The sequence below is a fragment of the Anser cygnoides genome, chromosome 27, assembly GCF_040182565.1.
Source record: "Anser cygnoides isolate HZ-2024a breed goose chromosome 27, Taihu_goose_T2T_genome, whole genome shotgun sequence".
Lineage (NCBI taxonomy): Eukaryota > Metazoa > Chordata > Aves > Anseriformes > Anatidae > Anser > Anser cygnoides.
Window position 1 is genome coordinate 1,993,596 of NC_089899.1, and position 17,375 is coordinate 2,010,970.

At 48.2% G+C, this 17,375-nt stretch overlaps 2 protein-coding genes across 4 annotated transcripts in view; both read right to left on the reverse strand.

Annotated features, from left to right (window-relative positions):
- The window catches only part of UBA52 (ubiquitin A-52 residue ribosomal protein fusion product 1), a 147,582-nt gene that overhangs the window by 101,308 nt on the left and 28,899 nt on the right, over nt 1-17,375 (reverse strand). The gene's annotated exons all lie outside the window — the stretch shown is intronic.
- On the reverse strand, nt 725-17,181 carry PGPEP1 (pyroglutamyl-peptidase I). 3 transcript variants are annotated; one of them, XM_066983650.1, is made up of 5 exons: nt 17,059-17,181; nt 13,633-13,685; nt 7,915-8,031; nt 7,143-7,375; nt 725-6,801 (listed from the first exon to the last, which is right to left on the reverse strand). In XM_066983650.1, exons 1-5 carry the CDS (start codon nt 17,090-17,092, stop codon nt 6,609-6,611), a joined length of 630 nt encoding a protein of 209 aa, XP_066839751.1. In that variant the 5' UTR covers nt 17,093-17,181; the 3' UTR covers nt 725-6,608. The 3 variants fall into 3 exon arrangements, with proteins under 3 accessions (XP_066839751.1, XP_013026191.1, XP_066839750.1); XM_013170737.3 differs by lacking the exon at nt 17,059-17,181 and adding an exon at nt 14,805-14,978; XM_066983649.1 differs by lacking the exon at nt 13,633-13,685 and having other exon boundaries at nt 17,059-17,083.

The window sequence follows — 17,375 nt, forward strand, 5'->3', positions numbered from 1 at the left end:
AACAACGAGGAAATAGGAGTTTTTGTTTAAGGTAACGTCACGGGGTGTGGAAAAACAGGTAGTCTTGCCCCGATTCCAGCAGGTGATGCGCAGAGGCACCTCCAGTCTGTGGCTCCAAACTCAGCTCCCCAAGAGCTCTCCAAGCTCTTGCCTTACACAAAACAAAAAATCTGAGTAGAACTCAGATTGGGATCAGTGTGAGAAAGGTACGAGGGGGTTGTTCATCAGATCTCTTCACTACTGCCTCCCGGAATTCTTGGTGAAATGGGTAAGTCTCAGACTTGTAAATAAAAACTGTTAAGTGGCTTTTGCTTCCCCAAACTTGCAGGCTCTTCAGGAACGAACTGTGCTGCTGCGTACTTTAAAGAGTCTTCATCAAGTCAGGGGGAGGACACTCCCCGGGCCTCTGTACCTAAATATCAGCAAGTTTGAACAATATTTTCATAAGTGGTATCTCGGTGCGACACTCCATGCATTTCATCTTTATCTGCTATGTTCCTCCTCTGTACCTTGAGGTAAATTTTCCAGTCCTGGCTCGGATTGCAGAACGTAATGGAGTGACAGACACCTTTCTGAACAGATTTATAATAAACAGCAAGATAAAGGGCAGGGCAGGAGATCCAAGCAGTCCAGGGACTCACCTCTAACAGCACACAACGAGCACCCTACAAAAGGCATCTTTAAAAATTAGTCCTCCCAAAGACTGTTAAAGAACACCGCTGAGTCAGAGTTAAACTCTTTATTTACTTTGAAACATCAGTTTAAATTTTCAGTTACAAAGTCCAGTCTAGCCATAGCAAGCCGAAAGTCTGTTACCGGTTCTTTATTACACAGCCCTTTTGTGACACGCTAGATTGTTTGGGTTTACAAGGCACTGCAAGAACACACTGAGAAAAACAGAAGCCCCGACGGATTCCTAATTGTAGCTCCAAGAGTCCTGATGAGCATGAGATCGGCAACACCTGAGATACTCGGACAGACAACCGGGTGGTTCGCCACAAGAAATGAGAGGAGGACCCGGCAGGTGGAGTGATGCTGTGACATGCACATCCGAGCCCGAAAGAAATGTGTCACCTCGAAGAACGGACAGAATAACCTTAAAGAATTTGGCCAAGCTAACCACCTAAGTAGCAAATATTCTGGTTTTGTTTTTTTTTTTATTTGTCATGTCTGAGCGTGTTTCAGAAAACCTTGAGCTCAATTCAGTGCAGGTTCTGAAGAGCATGCTTGGACAAAGGGGGTGCTGAGCGAGCTCAGCAGCTTCTCCCAGTGATGAAAGCCCAGTCGTTCCACCCACCCCATGTGCAAAAGGCTCGTCTGTCCCCATCGCCACCACTCTGCTTTCCAAAAGTGAGCCCAGCACAGGACAAGGCACTCCCTGTTTAATCAAAGTAAACATTTGCAATTTAAGAAGCTGGTGCAATATAAAACCTGAACGTGTACTTAAGTAGCACAGAGTTTTATTTAAGGGCAGTGTATAGTTTCATTTCCTATATTTAATTCCTATCTATGGGGAGGCATTTTGCTCTCTACTTTGTCTTAAAATAGACGGACCAGAAGCAGATCTTGGGTTTCAATTAATACAAAGAAGAATTAACGACATCCTCAGCTTTGTTTCTGCTTTGTTCGGCAGAGTATCACTTCAGTCACATAAGACACTAATCAGACATGAAGACAAGTTTTAAGAAAAAGTGCACTTTATACCACAAAACATTAGGGTTTCTGGTGCAAAAAGGACAAATCCACCTACGTTATTTTAAGATGGGTACTTACAGTATCAACTAGGGGTATTTTATCCAAGCCAACAAAAAAAAATGTTTGAAAAAAGCCTTTGCAACTCTGAAATTTCTCATTAAAATATTATTATCGGATAGCATATCGAAGTAAGTAAAGGAGACAACAGGAATGAGGTTACTTTGTGAAAGTATGCTCTAAGAGTACAAATAAATTGCCAATAATTTTAACGTCTGCACTGCAGGATGAAATCTGAAAGTCGTAATTAAAAAAAAAAACACCACACAAGTGTACTTCCTACATCTAAACCGTCCTGGTTTCCAGTCCAACACCACCGCTCGCTCTTAGAGCAGCTCGGTGTCTGAGCACAGACCGCGTGGTTAGAGTTAGAAACACGCTGTAATTTAAAGAAGATGCACAAGTAATGACTAAACCGTGGAATAAGATGGTCAGATCATAATAGCTGCTTCAGGCTAGTGCTAGCTCTTGGGTTAGCGGGGGATCACCAGTTTAGCTCACTCACAGGTTTTCCTACTTTTGGTTTTGAGAAGCGCCTCCTGCCACTCCTCCCATACACCGCCTAGGAAAGCCTGCACGCGAGGTCAACAAATATCACACTTAAAGATTATTCGAGTACTGGGAGAAATTTCAGTAGACGATAACTTTTTCAGACTTCTCGTTAACAAAAACAGCGACACGGGGGGGTCTGTGCTGTCCAGCTGTGAGTCTGCAGGCCTGGAAGCTCTCGGGCCCTCGTTACAGGCATGCCATGAGCAGCCGGCAACAATCCCCTTTTGCCAGCCGACCGAGGCACTGGCAGGTTCAATATTGCCTGCACAACAGCAGGAGAGACACACCGGAGTTTGGATGCTACATCTAAGCCTAGGTGAGTAAACACTAAGTCAGTTTCCTACCTGACTTACCGCGCACTTCAGTGCAACCCTACAAGACGGAGCTGGTTCAGCGCGGCCGTCCCGGTGCCACAGCACAACAGCACGGGGCTGCCTGCAGACAGACGCCTTCCCCATTTCTGCCACGAGTCAGCATTTCTGTTAGATTTTCTCTGGACGCCTCGTCTTTGGGGTGAAAGCAGAGCAATCTAGCGTTCATTAAGCCCTAAACTTCTGAACATCCTCAGTCAGGTCCCTCCGCGAGGGACTCCGAGCTAAGCAGCCCTCGGCTGCATCATGTCCCAACCACACTCAACACCTCTAACCATCATCATGACCTTTTCATCCCTTCCCACTACCACCACATTTAAGAGGAGGCAATCAGATTGGGGAATACTCCAAATAAGCGCGAACTCCTTCATGTGATTCCTATGGATTTTGGCGCAGAGGTGCCCCCAAAATACAAATAGCTTCTGTGTTTGCCTCCAATCACATCCCCACAAGGCAAAGAAGCTTTCAAGTTCACAGGATTATTTTTTTTTGTTTTTGCTGTGTCTCATAAAATAGATTACCACGTTTAAATCAAAGGAGGTATCTCCTGACGTCACAGTCACTAAACGACAAAGGAGTATCCGGGTATCTGGAGCTCCTCAAAGTCCTCCACAGCATTTAAGAACTGAAACAACTAAATTGTCATCACCAAACCTCACCAACACATGAGCCAATTCCTACTCCACGCTGTTGGCAAGCAGATAAAATGGAACCTCCCCAATTCTCTCTTACACACAAAATATTCTCACCCCCGTTCCTCAGTGATGTGCATCACCAGAGACAATTCTGCAGTCACAGGACCCTAAAACTTTATCAGCTTTCACATGTTATAAATTGCAGGCACTGTAATTAACACTAAACCTGAACTTCCTACACTTACTCACTAGCACAAAAGCTTTTGTAGTCGGCAACAGGTCTCCCAGTCAGTGCAAATTAGCAAATTCTATTTATTGATGATCTGGAAGAGAAAGCAGACAGTAAGCATTAACACAAAGCATCAGCTCTTTGAAGCTCTGCATCGTTTTTATGTGATACTTCCAAAGAAAATTCGCACCTATACGAAAAGCGGCAAGAATTAATGGATTTAACAATAAGCTTTCAAAAAAAAATTAATTTAGGTCAGATTAAATAAAATTAGCTTAATGGCATTTAAAAGTTTCACTATACAAAATTTCTCTACCACCAAGACGCCCTTTACAAACACAATCTCTGAGGACTACTTCTCAAAAAGCCGGAAGATTATAAAATAAATTATGCTTTCTAAGAACCTGATCACAGGGGAGCTTCACAAAAAGGGGTTACGAGGAAACGCGCGGCTGCACGGAGTGCTCGAAGTATTTCTGAAAAGGAGATCTCCACAGTGGCACGTAGCAGGTCAGCTACTGCAGGCCTTGGACAAACACAAGTCGCAGAAGCCAGCTCAAGGTTTTTCCCCGGAGAGGACCCAAGACACGCTTCTGGGAAGAGGATAGACACTGAGCAGGAAATACTCCAAGGGCTGATTAAGCTAATTTGGAGAGCCACATCTCCAAAAGCAGCCGCTGCCTTCCCTGCCGGTGGATTTTGGAGCTTCCTCAAGCCCACCATGAGCATCCCTGGGTGAACTGTGCCATGCTACCATCAGGGATGTCCCCGGCTGCTCACCTGTACGCCCAAAAGAAGCCTGAACGTGCAGCAGGTACCTGCTGATACACAGGGGACATCTGGCTCAGGGACACTGCTCGTGGACAGAGCTCGAGGCCAGGCAGGGATCTGCATCATCCCTCCTGCCTCGACACGCGAGCCCTGCGGGTCCTATGTCCGCTTCGACCCCGCGGGCATTTCCCACCGCCTCACCCAACCGTCGGTCTCCCACTCCCCTTTCATCCGCGACTACGTCACACGTAAATTAAATAGCAACACTGAACATTACTTAAATCAATCGCTGAACTTAGCCGGATACACGAATCTCTTTTAAAAGTTTAGCAGCTAGGATACACCGAAGACAAAGAACTTCTTACCAGATAAAGGAAGAAATCTACAAGGAGATAAGTAGCTCAACTATTTGCAAAAACGTGTCAAGTCACGAATATTTAAACAAAATATTAAATATAATAAATTACTGATCAGAAAGTCTGCCTGCCTGCCGACGATCTGACAAGTGCTACTTCGTATTCGAATGCAAAAGAGAACATTTACTTTGAAGGCAAACTCTTTTGATCAGGAACGCCTGTACACTAAGTGCAGAGGGAATTTCCTCGGTAAACCGAACATCTTCATACCCAGATCCCCTTGGCAAAGTTACTACAACCGCAGAAGTCTTCATCCTTGCGCAAGGCTTACGAGGAGAAGTGGCATTTCCTCTGTCACTAGACTTCTACTGGAAAACAGCACGTTAGTGGCAGCTCTCACTGAGAGATACTATAGCAGAATCATTCATAATTAGAAAAATTAAAATAAGGATATTCTACAACATTCCAAAAAGCTGCTTTATATATATATATAATATTTGTAATAGTATCAGAATCAAATCACAGACCTCTTCATTTAAGTGGCTCCTTAATAAGACCTACTGGCCATCAATTACCAGTCTGGGGTCTGTTCCCACCTAACATCACCTCTCTTTCACTGGAGTCTTGTAATTTGGAACCAAACCCACACGACTAGCATCAGAAACTTTTAAAGTCCTGCTCAGAACCTGCACGTACGCTTTCCCAAGCGAATTCCTGGGAAAGCCCCCACCAGAAGCAGTGCTTTGTACCCTCCCATTGGGAGGGGGGCACTAACAAACAGCCGGGAACACTCACCCTAAGCAGCATTCCTGGGTCTCAAATAATTGCCTCTGGTTCACAGACAGTGGGAGGAGGTTTAGGATTTTAGAAGACCTCATTTGGCAGAATGTCTCTGAATCCACACGTTAGCATATTTATGCCTATAATAAATCAAGGTGGCAACTTAGAATTTAAGTTAAACATTACTCTTCACCTAACCTTTAACGAGAATGAAAGTTCGTAACTAAGGAAGTTATAAATTAGTCAGCCTTCACCTTAAAAATAACAGCTAGCACCAAGAGTCTACGATAAAGATCTCCTGTGGAGAAAGTGGCCTTTAGCAAAGCTATTTAACCGCTAATGATTTGCTTTATACACATATGAAACAATGTGTTTTGTACAGGAGGTATATGGTTGATTTGAGTGAGGAAGGTGGCATCGAGAGCCTAATAAAAAAGACATTTGGAAATATTTGGCGCAAGGTAGGTTCATACTGTATATAAAACAGCTATCTCCTGCAACAAAAGGAGCCCAAACCACACCCCTTCTATCTGCAGCTACCAGTTAACCAGTACATTAACGAGGACCCGACTAATACTCGGAGAAGCGGGGCGAGAGATCAGCAACTAAAATATGTTTTCAATTTCAAAAGCAATTTCGATGACTCCTCAGCTCCAACCAACTGTTTTACAACAGGCAAACCCACGCCGCTCCAACTATCCTCAGTTACACTCTCACATCAGAACCTATAATTTGGGCCAAAGAGGGACAAACCAAAACAAAATGAAAGCAAAGCTTTCGACTTAAGAACTAGTCATTAGAGGACGGAGTTATCAATTCCCTGCACCTGAACGCCGAGTCCAGGTGAGAAACTTTCCCTCTGCTCAGCATTAGACTGGTCAGTAGCTGTCACTTGACCAACAGACAAGCTCTGGATAAAGCACAGCGCGCACACACACTTCAGGAATGAGTAGTCGCAGGTGTTTTAAAGAAGAGATCTCGAATCCTTCGTTGCCTAGGCTGAAATGCGCACATTTGACAAAAAATGTCAATTTCTAGAAGTGGAATTTTCATTTTTTGAGGTCTCCAATTCTCGTTCTGTACGTTTCAGACCGTTTTCCCCAGTACTTCTGTAGCAGGGGAAGTTTTGGAAGTGCAATACTAGGAGAGCTTCTGCCCCCTTTCAGTGTTCATGCTGACAATTGATTTTGTCTTCAGAATGCTCCAAAACGTCAAGCATTTCTTCTATGATAGCCTGTAGGGCCCGACCCAGCTGTTCTGCGGTATATGGTTTTCCCAGCGGAGGCACATGAACAAAAGCTGACCTCCCACGGCTCTGGTACAAGGAAGTGTAGTAAGTGAAGTCACAGAGGTACCTGAAATATAAAAATAGAGCTTATTTAGCAACAAATACAGCATGCAAACTGCAGGTCAGGACAAACTGTGTTCTTATCGTTCAGCATTGCAGCAACATCCTGCAATAAAAAGCGCGATGCAAGCCAGGTGTTGAGTATGTAATTGCTTTAATCTCATCTAGGACAACAAAACGTAAAAATCTCGGTGTTTCCCATCACAACTGTGTGACTGCAGAAGAACAGACAGTACTGCCAGCTCCGTTAGAAGCGTACGAAGCGTGCGGGCCTCGTGAGCCGAGCACGGAGGGAACAAGCGCGGCGATACGCCTCTACTTTCCCCATCGATCACTGTCATCCCGTACCTGCCAGCATCCTTAGATATAGTGACTGTGACGTCCAGCCCCAGTGCTGAGACTCTCTTGCAAACCGTGTCCATGTCAATGATGGAATCGATGCATTCTGGGCCACCTTCTACGCAGCACTGAGAGCCCGGGCAGAAGCGGCAGTTGTCTAAGCCTTTGTAGCCGACGTTATGGCCACACTTCTCCAGAGTTACGGTGGTGGCCATACCCGAGACACCCACGTGAACCACCAGCTACAGGAGAAAAGAAACAAGTTAGACAAAGGAAAGCACAAAGGATGGAGAATCACAGCCCGCTATTCCCAGTTCAATTGTGGCGGAGCTGTCACCTGAATCCTCGCATGAGTATCACACTAACAAGACATTTTATCAACGAACTTGCGGGCCCAGTACAGAACAACTCTTCTTGTTTTGTCCCTTCCTAGCCCAAACTCTAATTAACTCAGGGCAAAAATGAGCATGAGCACATTCACGGCCAGGCCCAAGGCCGGAACAGCTGAGGGGGCACAGACTGACTGGGAGCTGTCTAGACAGCCCTTTACAGCGGCCTCTTCACACTGGCTGCTCCCATTAATTGGAACACTTTATTCTGAGCCATAAAATTCTACAAATTCACAGGTTCTCACGAAAAAAAAAAGAGGAAAAAAATCTAGCAAAGGACTACAAAACCGAACACACGCTAAAACGTGACTTCACATTATGCTCACTGCTGTGAGGATGCCAGATGTCAGCCGTTTACTCTGCCTTTTCTCCTCCTCCATTTACTCACTCACTTGTGGACTGTGCTTTTTCCATAACGCAGGAATTAGTCTTTGCACTGTCTGGTATTCAACTGGGACTTCGTAGACGTGCAGATCTACGTCATCTCGCAGCCCAAGCTTCTCCAATTCCTGGAAACATATGGAAATAAATAAAAAAAAAAAACACAACAAGACAAGATGGTCAGACAGAAGTTCAGCAGAGGATGCGCTTCTGCAGGGTTTAATGGCAGAGTGAGTCTCTGTGAGGGCCAAACAGCAGCTTACACCATGGGTTGTACAAACCCTGCAAACAGCAAGGCACCCTGAGCATCCACGAGGTGGGAATTGTTCCTTCCCAAAGCTATGGTGAGGGGAAAAAAGAGCAGTGCTACTATTCCAGTTTGGTTTTCTGTCTCATACCCTCCTACACTGCCTCAAAGAGAGGGTCTCTTGACAGTTAGGATAGAAGCAGCAGCAAAAAGGAAAAAAAAACCAACACCATAACTAGGAACAACAAAGGCATCTCCCCACCTGTGCTAACAGCCTGCACCGACAGGACCGTTTGTTTTGCTCTGATGTGTGTATAACTAAGAAATCAACATTTAACTGACAATAGTTATCAGCAACTCCCACACTACAAAAAAAAAAAAGAATGGCTTCATTATTTTTAGAAGTATATAGTCATATTCACTTCTTGAGAGAGCTGGATATTATATAGAAAAAGCAGGATTGAGAGGAATATGTTCATAGTCTGATTTGTTACCTCGCAGGGCTGCTGGCCTGAAGAGCAAATTCATGTTTGTTTCCACAAAAACAGATAACAGCTCACTCCCACCCTTAGTTAGGGATTCTGTGTTTGAGTGTCTCTACAAATATTAGCTAACAGTCCTCGTATGGGAAACTGCAGCAACATTGGCATGCCCTCTTCAACATATTTGTTTTACTTTATTTTGGCAGAATCTGGAATACAATGCAGACTGCTCCCAAAATATAAAGCAGGTTTCCTTTGCTAGCTCTACCTATACCTAATATATCGTGCTTAATTTGCCATTTGAACTGCTACCATTTCGGTGATTCAACTAATGCAGGAAATTATTTCTCCCTCTATAACATTAACTAAAAACACGCCTCGAAAACAGCCCTAATATCCAGGCAGCAAACTTTGCCAATTTCCATTAAACCCTTTAAAACACAGAGCGTCAGTTAAATATCTTGCACAGACTCCCTGAAAACAGGAAGGCAGAGGGAGGGAAGAAGAAAGCTCTTTCTTTTCCCCAGTATTCCCAACCTGCACTGCAAGCTCCCCCTAAACACAGCGCGAGGTCTTGGACGCTCCTCCCTTGCTCTTCTTTGGTCTCCGTCTCGGCTCGCTCCAGTCTCACCAGCAAAGCTTCAGTTAGAAACCCAAACTTTCAAGAACTCAAGGAAACGACATAACCACACGGTCTGAAACCTCTGAATAGAAACGTTCTCAAACAGAGCTGTCGGCTCGGCTCTGAACCTGGGAGCCCTGCCTGCACCATCAGGCTTGCTTCCAGTGCCTGAAGTGACTTCAGCCACCACATTTAATGAGTTCCACCAGCATCTAATTCGGATCATGTTTCTCTCTGATGAAGACAACATTTTTGGCACTCTGAAAAATTCTCCAGATGCTTTTCAAGACCGATAAAGCCATCTTTGAGTCCTCCCACAGCTGTCTCCTCGGCACAAAAACCACAAGAGCATCCTTCCCTCTGAAGTCAGGGGACCGGTGCTCCTGCATCTCTGCAGCCAGGCCCGTGTTGCAGTTACAAGTACCAACTCCAGCTTTTCACAAGTTGATACTCAGCAAAAGCTCGTCTTCCTGTGCTGTTCTCCTCTGTGACACGTGTCAGTTAGAAAAACGCGATCTTACTCATGACAAAAGCTCAGAATGATTACTTGCATTAACATCAAAGGAGCTGCAGGCACGGCATGAAAAGAACCTGGCACTCTCACATCCACGTACCACTGTAGTTGTTTTCATGGATCTGAAGTGAAAACAGCAGCGTAAGAAGCCATCAACGTATCAAAGGACATTTTAAATTATTCTTGAATGATTAAATTATCTCCATTTCGGGTTCTGATCCAGTAATCAGAGCCAAGAGCTGCGCTTTCATGCAATTCTCATTCTTCATTTTCCTGTGTGTGGAGATTTACACTCACCAACTTCAGGCTAAGAAGTGCAGATAAGCTATTTTCAATGAAGCTTACTACTGAATTCCAAATCCTATATTTAGCTAAGCCTAAACTGTCTTTAAGTTAGAAGAATTTTAAAGGAGAGGAGTGGAGAACAGAGGCTGAGTTTTTTTTGACTCCTCCGTTATAATTTTACCTCCTCTGTTTTTCGATCTAAACACGAGCATTACTATAGCAAGATTTTTTTTCTGTAGTTATCAGCATCTATTTCTTTACTGGGGTTCTGAGGAAAAAAAAAAACCAACACTTTTCACACTTGTACAGACACCACGGTCGGTGTAACAAGATTTAAGATAACTCAAAAACGCAGAAGAAGCAAGAGTAAGACTTTCACGGACCAGCAGATATGAGCAACAACCGTGATAAATCACTTGCTCCGAGGGCAAGGCTGATATTAAAGGCTTGCTGTATTGATTAGCGTCTGGCACACAGAGACATTCATTACCAGAGATGGATGCTAAGTGATGTTTCATCACATCTTCTTTACACAAACCCGCCTTCAAAACGTTAGCTGTTTTATGCGGCGCGTTAATGAAGTAAGTAGTTTACAAATTAGAGTATTCAAATACGAGCCAGTCTCTTTAGGAAAAGCTCCAGAGCGTTAATTGGTAGGAATTCATCATCACTTCTCTGAAGAGCGTGAAGCAGCTTCTAAAGATGAAGCTGGGAGCTGCGAGCTCTGCCGGCTGCACGCCCGCGAGAGACCTCGGGCCGCGATGCCGAGCAGCCCCCTTCCCCAAACGCAGGCACGTCAAACGCCGCTTTACAAACCCACAGCTTTCCTTTAACCAAACGCACTTCCATTCCATAATAAAGATGTACTCTGGCCCCCAGACAACTTATTATCCACAGCCTTGTGTACCTGACAAACAGAGAAAAACGAACGCGTTTGACCGATTCCCTGACCCCTCAACAATGGGCTCCTTTGTCAGCCTTTAATATCCTTATCAGGTCTGTCTAGACACCCTGACAGCGATTGTGCTCCGTAAGGCCAAAACGCACCCTGACCTCTCTCCTCGGCCCCCGGCCCAGCCAGACACACTTCTAACGGGGAGAACCGAGGCCTGACGGGCTCCATGGGGTGCACCCGGGCCTCCTCCATGAGGCGCACCCGGGCCTGCAGGCCGGGAGATGCCCCGAGCTGAAATCCCATTCTTCCTCCACTTCTTCTTACAGAAAGGTCCCCCCCCCAGCAACTGAAAAAAAGCCTCGGAGGAAATGTTAAAGAGATGGAAACATGGAATGGCAAACCTGTGTTTTGTAACACACGAAGTGCTTTTACTGCTGGCCTCAGAAAAGAAAGCAGCGAGAAGTTATTGTCCCCTTATCTCTATCCCAAGCATAAAAACGTCCAAAATTTTTATCTTAGCGTTTGCTTCCGTGACTATTTAAGATACCCTACGTGTTTATCACGTGTAAAAATCATTTATTTTCACGAACAAGCATCAATACTAGAAATACACCGCAGTCCGAGGGAAAAGTCACACCGCATCTGCCCTCCGCACAAGAGCCCAAATAAAACCCAAAGGAATAGCAGAGGATTTTATCCTCAGGATGCAGGATAATAAAAGATGTAATAAACCAGAACTAGCTTAGCCCTAAAGCTAGGAAGGATTTACAAAGATTGTTTAATTGATTTTTCTTCTATTAACATGCAGATCACACCGTCTGGGACTCAGAAACTCAGACACGCCTTTGTGTCCACTCAGCTCCATGAAGTCCCCCGTCTGAAACTTGCACAATGCCCAACTTGCATGTGCTCAAAGACATGCTGTTCCTTTTTGTCTGGGCCTCTCCGGGCTGAGACGGGGTAAGGAAAGGCAAATCCTCCCCACCGCCTGAAAGTCGGTGTTTTGAGCCAGAAGCCAACACAAGCTGTTAAAGTCGGGGGAAGATCGGCCCTAACGCGGCAGAGCGTGCACCGCCAATTCTAGTTTTACGTTCTCAAAGCAACCCCGAGCCCATAAAATGAATTTAAAATGCACACGATGACTTCCTCTATCAGCAATGCCTCGAGCTGCTGGGCTGAAGGGATGACAGCCCGCTTCTCTTTACACAAATTATACATTAGGTTTGTTTTTGTAAGCGACATCAGAACACCCACTACTCTTCCTGTCCCAGAAGCACAATACCCCTTTGTGTATCTTCTCCAGCATAAAAGTAGCTTGTTTACAATAGCTGGCATTACACAAATAAGAACAAACCAAGTCAATTAGCTTCGCTACTAAATTTCACCAACGTGCAATTTTTTTCCATAACGCAGCTTGCGTTTTTCCCCAAACTCAGCCTGAGCAAACCCTAACTCAAATAAATTCAGCTTCAAAGGGCTCCTGGAGCCAAAGGTTTCGGCTTCTCATACCAGGCAACACATTAGACATCTGGACATTAGTTGCCTGTAATTGATTAGAGTTTGTGATTTAATTTAAAAGCATTCTAAAGAAGATATTAATCTCAGAGCTGTGAAGGGAAGAGAGATGTGCTGGGGAGAAAAATAGATTTAATTCCCTGGGCAACTGTACTAAAAGGTACCCTTGAATTCCCAGTAGCTTTGTCATAAACCACATCCAGAAGTGACAAATAAGGAAGAATTGGGATAATGTGACAGCGCTGTCCAAGGCTAATGCTTTTACAGCGTACTACAAAGCACCCTTAATTCCTTAGTTTTGCAGGGCATCTAGAAAGAGTTGGATTTCTTCTTCCTGCCTTCTTTGGGAATATATCAGTGTGTTATTTAGATGAACATATGTCACATATGTTCACGCAGCTCCGCAGCTACAAGTGGCATAAGGTGGCTGTGTTAAAGCACGTTACGACCTGCTCAAGCGACAGTGCTTCACGAGCACTTCTCACACTGCATCTCCAGTGAGCAGGAGTCAGCCCTGGAACGCCTGCTGCTGTTTTGTGTGCTCCCTGAGGACCCGCAGTGTGCTCCCTGAGCACCCGCACGCCTCCTGCTTCCCCCGCCGCAGCCCAGCAGGCTGCCCCGAAAGGAGCCAAAAGGAGAGCGGGCAGCGATGGATGCTCCCTTCAGAGTCAGTCCCGAAATTCAAACCCATGTTGGATGACTCTGCAGCACACTTGACTGCACAGGACTGCCATGTGCAAGTCTCGTTACAGATGAGATGGCTTAAAGGTTAACCAACTCACCCAGATTTCAAGCTACAGCTGGGAGGAAAACAAGAATTCATTTAGCTTTCTTTCTTTATTTATTTTGAATTCTCTGCAGCACATGAAGCAGCAGAGCAAGATTCCCCGCTCCCTGCCCCACTTACCATCTCTCAAATCTAGGGAGTTAGCCTAGGAATTCCTTACTTGCCTTAGCTATATTAACTCCATCTCATTAAGTTCTACCAGCTAAGGGACTGTTTTCTGAGAAGCGAATAAAACATTACCCAGCTGGCCACCTGGAGCGAGCTGGTCTCAGCTGATAAACGGGGAAGGCAAGGTACAAAAGAGCTGCGGGCTGAAATGTGTGCGGGTCGGTTATCGGCACGGGGCTGATTTAACTTTCTACGAACAAAGTTATAGTGTTACCTGAACTGCAATCCAACTGGCGTTAACAGCGTGCTCTCCGAACGGCCCAAACCCTGAAACAGAATAAAAGGCATTCTTACACGTTTGACTAAGTTGCAAAGTGGTCTGTGCTTTTCTGTTTTATGTATTTTGAGAGGAAATCCACTTCTTGTAATACCCAATTATTCACTATATATTCCTTATTCATTATATATTCCTCATTCACTTCCTAACTACCTACTAGAGACCTTCACAGCAATGTCTGAACTACACATCTTACAACAAAGGAGAACGAGAGCTTGCCTCAAAACCAAAAAAATCTCCTTTTTTCCCCAGCAGACACCGGGGAAGCATATTTTTTTCCTTCCTGACCAGGTTAGGGAAAAACTTGCTACTAGCAGATGAGTTGACTGATGTCACGGAACGAGAATCATTACTGGATTTTCTAATCCTGCTCGTAACAGTCCGCACCAGATGCTTCCACAACTGTCGACGAGCCTGCCTCGAGTATTTCTTCTTTGCTCGAGCCTTCACCAAAATCTCTGTGGATTGGTCTTTAGAGGAACTAAACCCAACGGTGCTGACAACCCACCTACACGGAGCAGCAAAGGTTACGATAGCGCTATAAAAAACCCTTACTCAACCCATCTGCATTTCCTAATGAGTAACTCAGGGTTAACTAGTAATCCATAACATCTTTCCCTGAGCAAGCACACAAAGGTTAGGCATTTATCTGGGTTCAATGTCAATATGCCTTAATTGAAGACGTCGAAGCTGCCCCGTGAGCCTAATGCAATTAGGGGCATAGATTTTGGCTAACTCGTGAGAGGACCGGAGAGGGACTACAAATATTACGTGACACGTTAATGGAAGCGGGCTATTTGCTACCAGCAGCAGGTGAAGGCCGAGGTCACAGTGCTCATGACGACATGAGGGATGTGCGCGGCGTGGGCTCGGTGGGAGCTCCACTTGGGTGGGAGCATTAGAACCGAACCAACGTCGACATCTCCCCCAAATAAACCCCCTGAGGGTTTCCACAAGACCGAAACATCGGTGTGTTTTCCCACGAGCAAGCCCCCGCTGTTATTAAGACAACCTACGACTGCAGCAGAGGCCAGCAAGACGAATACCCAGGTGACTTTCCAATAACCAGATGACTTTTCAGATGCTCCTACAAGTCAGCGATGACTTACGCGACTTTCTGGAAGCGATCACGACCTCCTTACGTTTCACCCCTAAAGAAATCATCGTATTCTTCCGAGAGAGATTAAACCGAGCATCCCTTTTTAGCAGTTCCAGCCACAAAGCGCGCCGCCAGGCTGAAATCCTACAGGTGCCTTGCGGACGTAACGCAGCCCCCCTTGTTCTGCAGCCGAATGTGAGCTGGCACGGACCCTACGGGGGACTTTTGCTCCTCTGACTCATCTCCCGTGCAGATCCCCCGGGGTCAGCTCCTGCACAGAAGATGAGCAACTTTTGGTAGCACCGAACTCCGGGAGCTCTCCCGCATCCACTTTAGGGCCCTCCAGGGCTCGTTAGCGGTAAGCCAGCCACGGAGAGCTTTATGGGATTATCTCCTTAAAGAGCCCTAAAAAAGAAATTGCACGTAAATAACACCTATCCTCGGCGAGCGCAGGCTCGTAACTGAGCGGGAACACGGCACCGCTGACGATTCCAAACGGGAACTTGGCGTGACAGCGGTGACAAACGGCCGGCCGGCCGCCGCGGGCAGACCTCACGAGATAACCACTCCGCTTCGGCAGCGGACTTCCCCCAAGAACGGGGAAAAAAAAAAGGGCGAGAGGAGGCATTCCCAGAAGCAGGAGGGTGTTTCAGTGACGCCGCTTTTCTGTTTAGTCACCGCCGAGCGCAGCCCCTGAGCAGCGCGCGCCAGGACCCGCCACCTGCTCTCCGCAAGGATTTTTGCCTCCGATTATGCCCCCCCCCCCCCCCCTCGGTGGAACGGCAGCGAGGAGCCCCCCCCACCACTCAAACGGCCTCGGGTTCAGCAGCACGGGGAGCACCGACCGGCCCCCCTTGAGGTCCCCGCTTGGCACAGGACGGCCTGCCCCACACACCAAGCTGCCTTTGTACCCTGGGAGCGGGGGCCTCTTGTTTCCTTCCCCCCCCATTTTGGTCTCCCTGCCCCCCCAGGGTGAATTCTGCACCGCCACATCCCGGGGGGGGGTCAGTGAGCCCCCCAATTTTGGTCTCTTTTCCTGCTCAGCGCCCTCCCTCCCCACCCAGCAAAGCCTTAGGGGGGGGACTGGGGACTTGGGGGGCCCCCCAGCTCCTGACACCCCCACCCACCACAGCTCCCCCAGTCCCCAGAGCACCCCTGGCCCTCCCAGGGCTCACCCCACACATGGGGGAGCCCCCCAGCATCACTCTGTACCCCCCCAGCATCACTCTGTACCCCCCCAGCATCGCACCGTAACCCCTGTACCCCACCAGCACCATTCTGTTCCCCCCCAGCATCACCCTGTGCCCCCCCAAGTTACTCCGTAACCCCTGAGCGTTGCCCTGTACCCCCCCAGGATCACCTCCTCCCCCCCCCAGCTCACTCCGTACCCCCCCAGCTCACTCCATACCGCTCTCAGCATCACCCCCTACCCCCCCAGATCACTCAATACCCCCCCCGCATCGACTTGTACCCCTGCTGGATCACACCCTACCCCCCCAGCATCGCCCCATACCCCCCCCGGATCACCCCCTACCCCCCCAAGATCACTCCGTACCCCTCCCAGACCACTCCGTGCCCCCCAATATCATTCTCTACCTCCCAACATCACCTTCTACCCCCCCCAGATCACTTCATACCCCCCCAAAATCACCCCATACTCCCCCCAGACCACTTTGTACCCCCCCAGATCACTCCGTATCCCCCCATATCACCCCGTACACCCCCCACATCACCCTGAACCCCTCATCACTCCGTACCCCCCCGACCACTCCGTACCCCCCAGCATTGACCTGTACCCCCCCAATCACTCCATACCCCCCAGATCACCCTGAACCCCTCCCCATATCACCCTGTACCCCCCCAGATCACCCCGTACCCCCCCCGTATCACCCTGAACCCCCCCATATCACCCTGTAACCCCCCCATATTACTCTGTAACTCCCCCAGATCACCCCACACTCCCCCCAGATCACCCTGAATCCCCCCCCAATTACTCTGTAACTCCCCCAGATCACCCCACACTCCCCCCAGATCACCCTGAATCCCCCCCCAATCACCCTGTGCCCCCCTCAGATCACTCCGTACCCCCCCAGTACCCCCCCCTTCCCCCATTTCCCCCCCTCCTTACCCCCCCGGAGCCCCCCGGACCCCCACCCCCGCCCCCCCACACCCCCCCCATCCCCGTCCCGCCCCCCCCCGGTCCCTCCCATCCCCATTTCCCCCCCCGTGCCCCCCCCATACCGCCCCCCCCCCCCCCCCCGTACCGGTGACCACCACCGCCCGCCGCGGCCTCTCCATCGCGCCTCGCCCCCGGCGCGCGCCCGCCCCGCTCTGAGCGCGCGGCCCCGCCCGGCCATAGAGTCCGCTCCGCCCAGCCGGCTAGAGCGGCCCCCCCGCGGCCATAGAGTTCGCTCCGTCCGCCCCCCAGCCGGCTAGAGCGGCCCCCCGCGGCCATAGAGTTCGCTCCGCCCAGCCGGCTAGAGCGGCCCCGTGTGGGCACAGAGCGCGCGGCCCCGCCGCGCGGCGCGCCCCCTCAACGCCTTTTCCGCCGCCGGGGCCGCCTCAGCTCGGTGCCCCCGGG

Coding starts and splice junctions, on each gene's coding strand:
- PGPEP1 (XM_013170737.3), bottom strand. CDS start 14,859: ATGATTTCTTTAGGGGTGAAACGTAAGGAGGTCGTGATCGCTTCCAGA. Junction 7,376..7,914: donor GGAAAAAGCACAGTCCACAA/GTGAGTGAGTAA, acceptor TTTCTCCTGTAG/CTGGTGGTTCACGTGGGTGT. Junction 6,802..7,142: donor ATATCTAAGGATGCTGGCAG/GTACGGGATGAC, acceptor TTTATATTTCAG/GTACCTCTGTGACTTCACTT.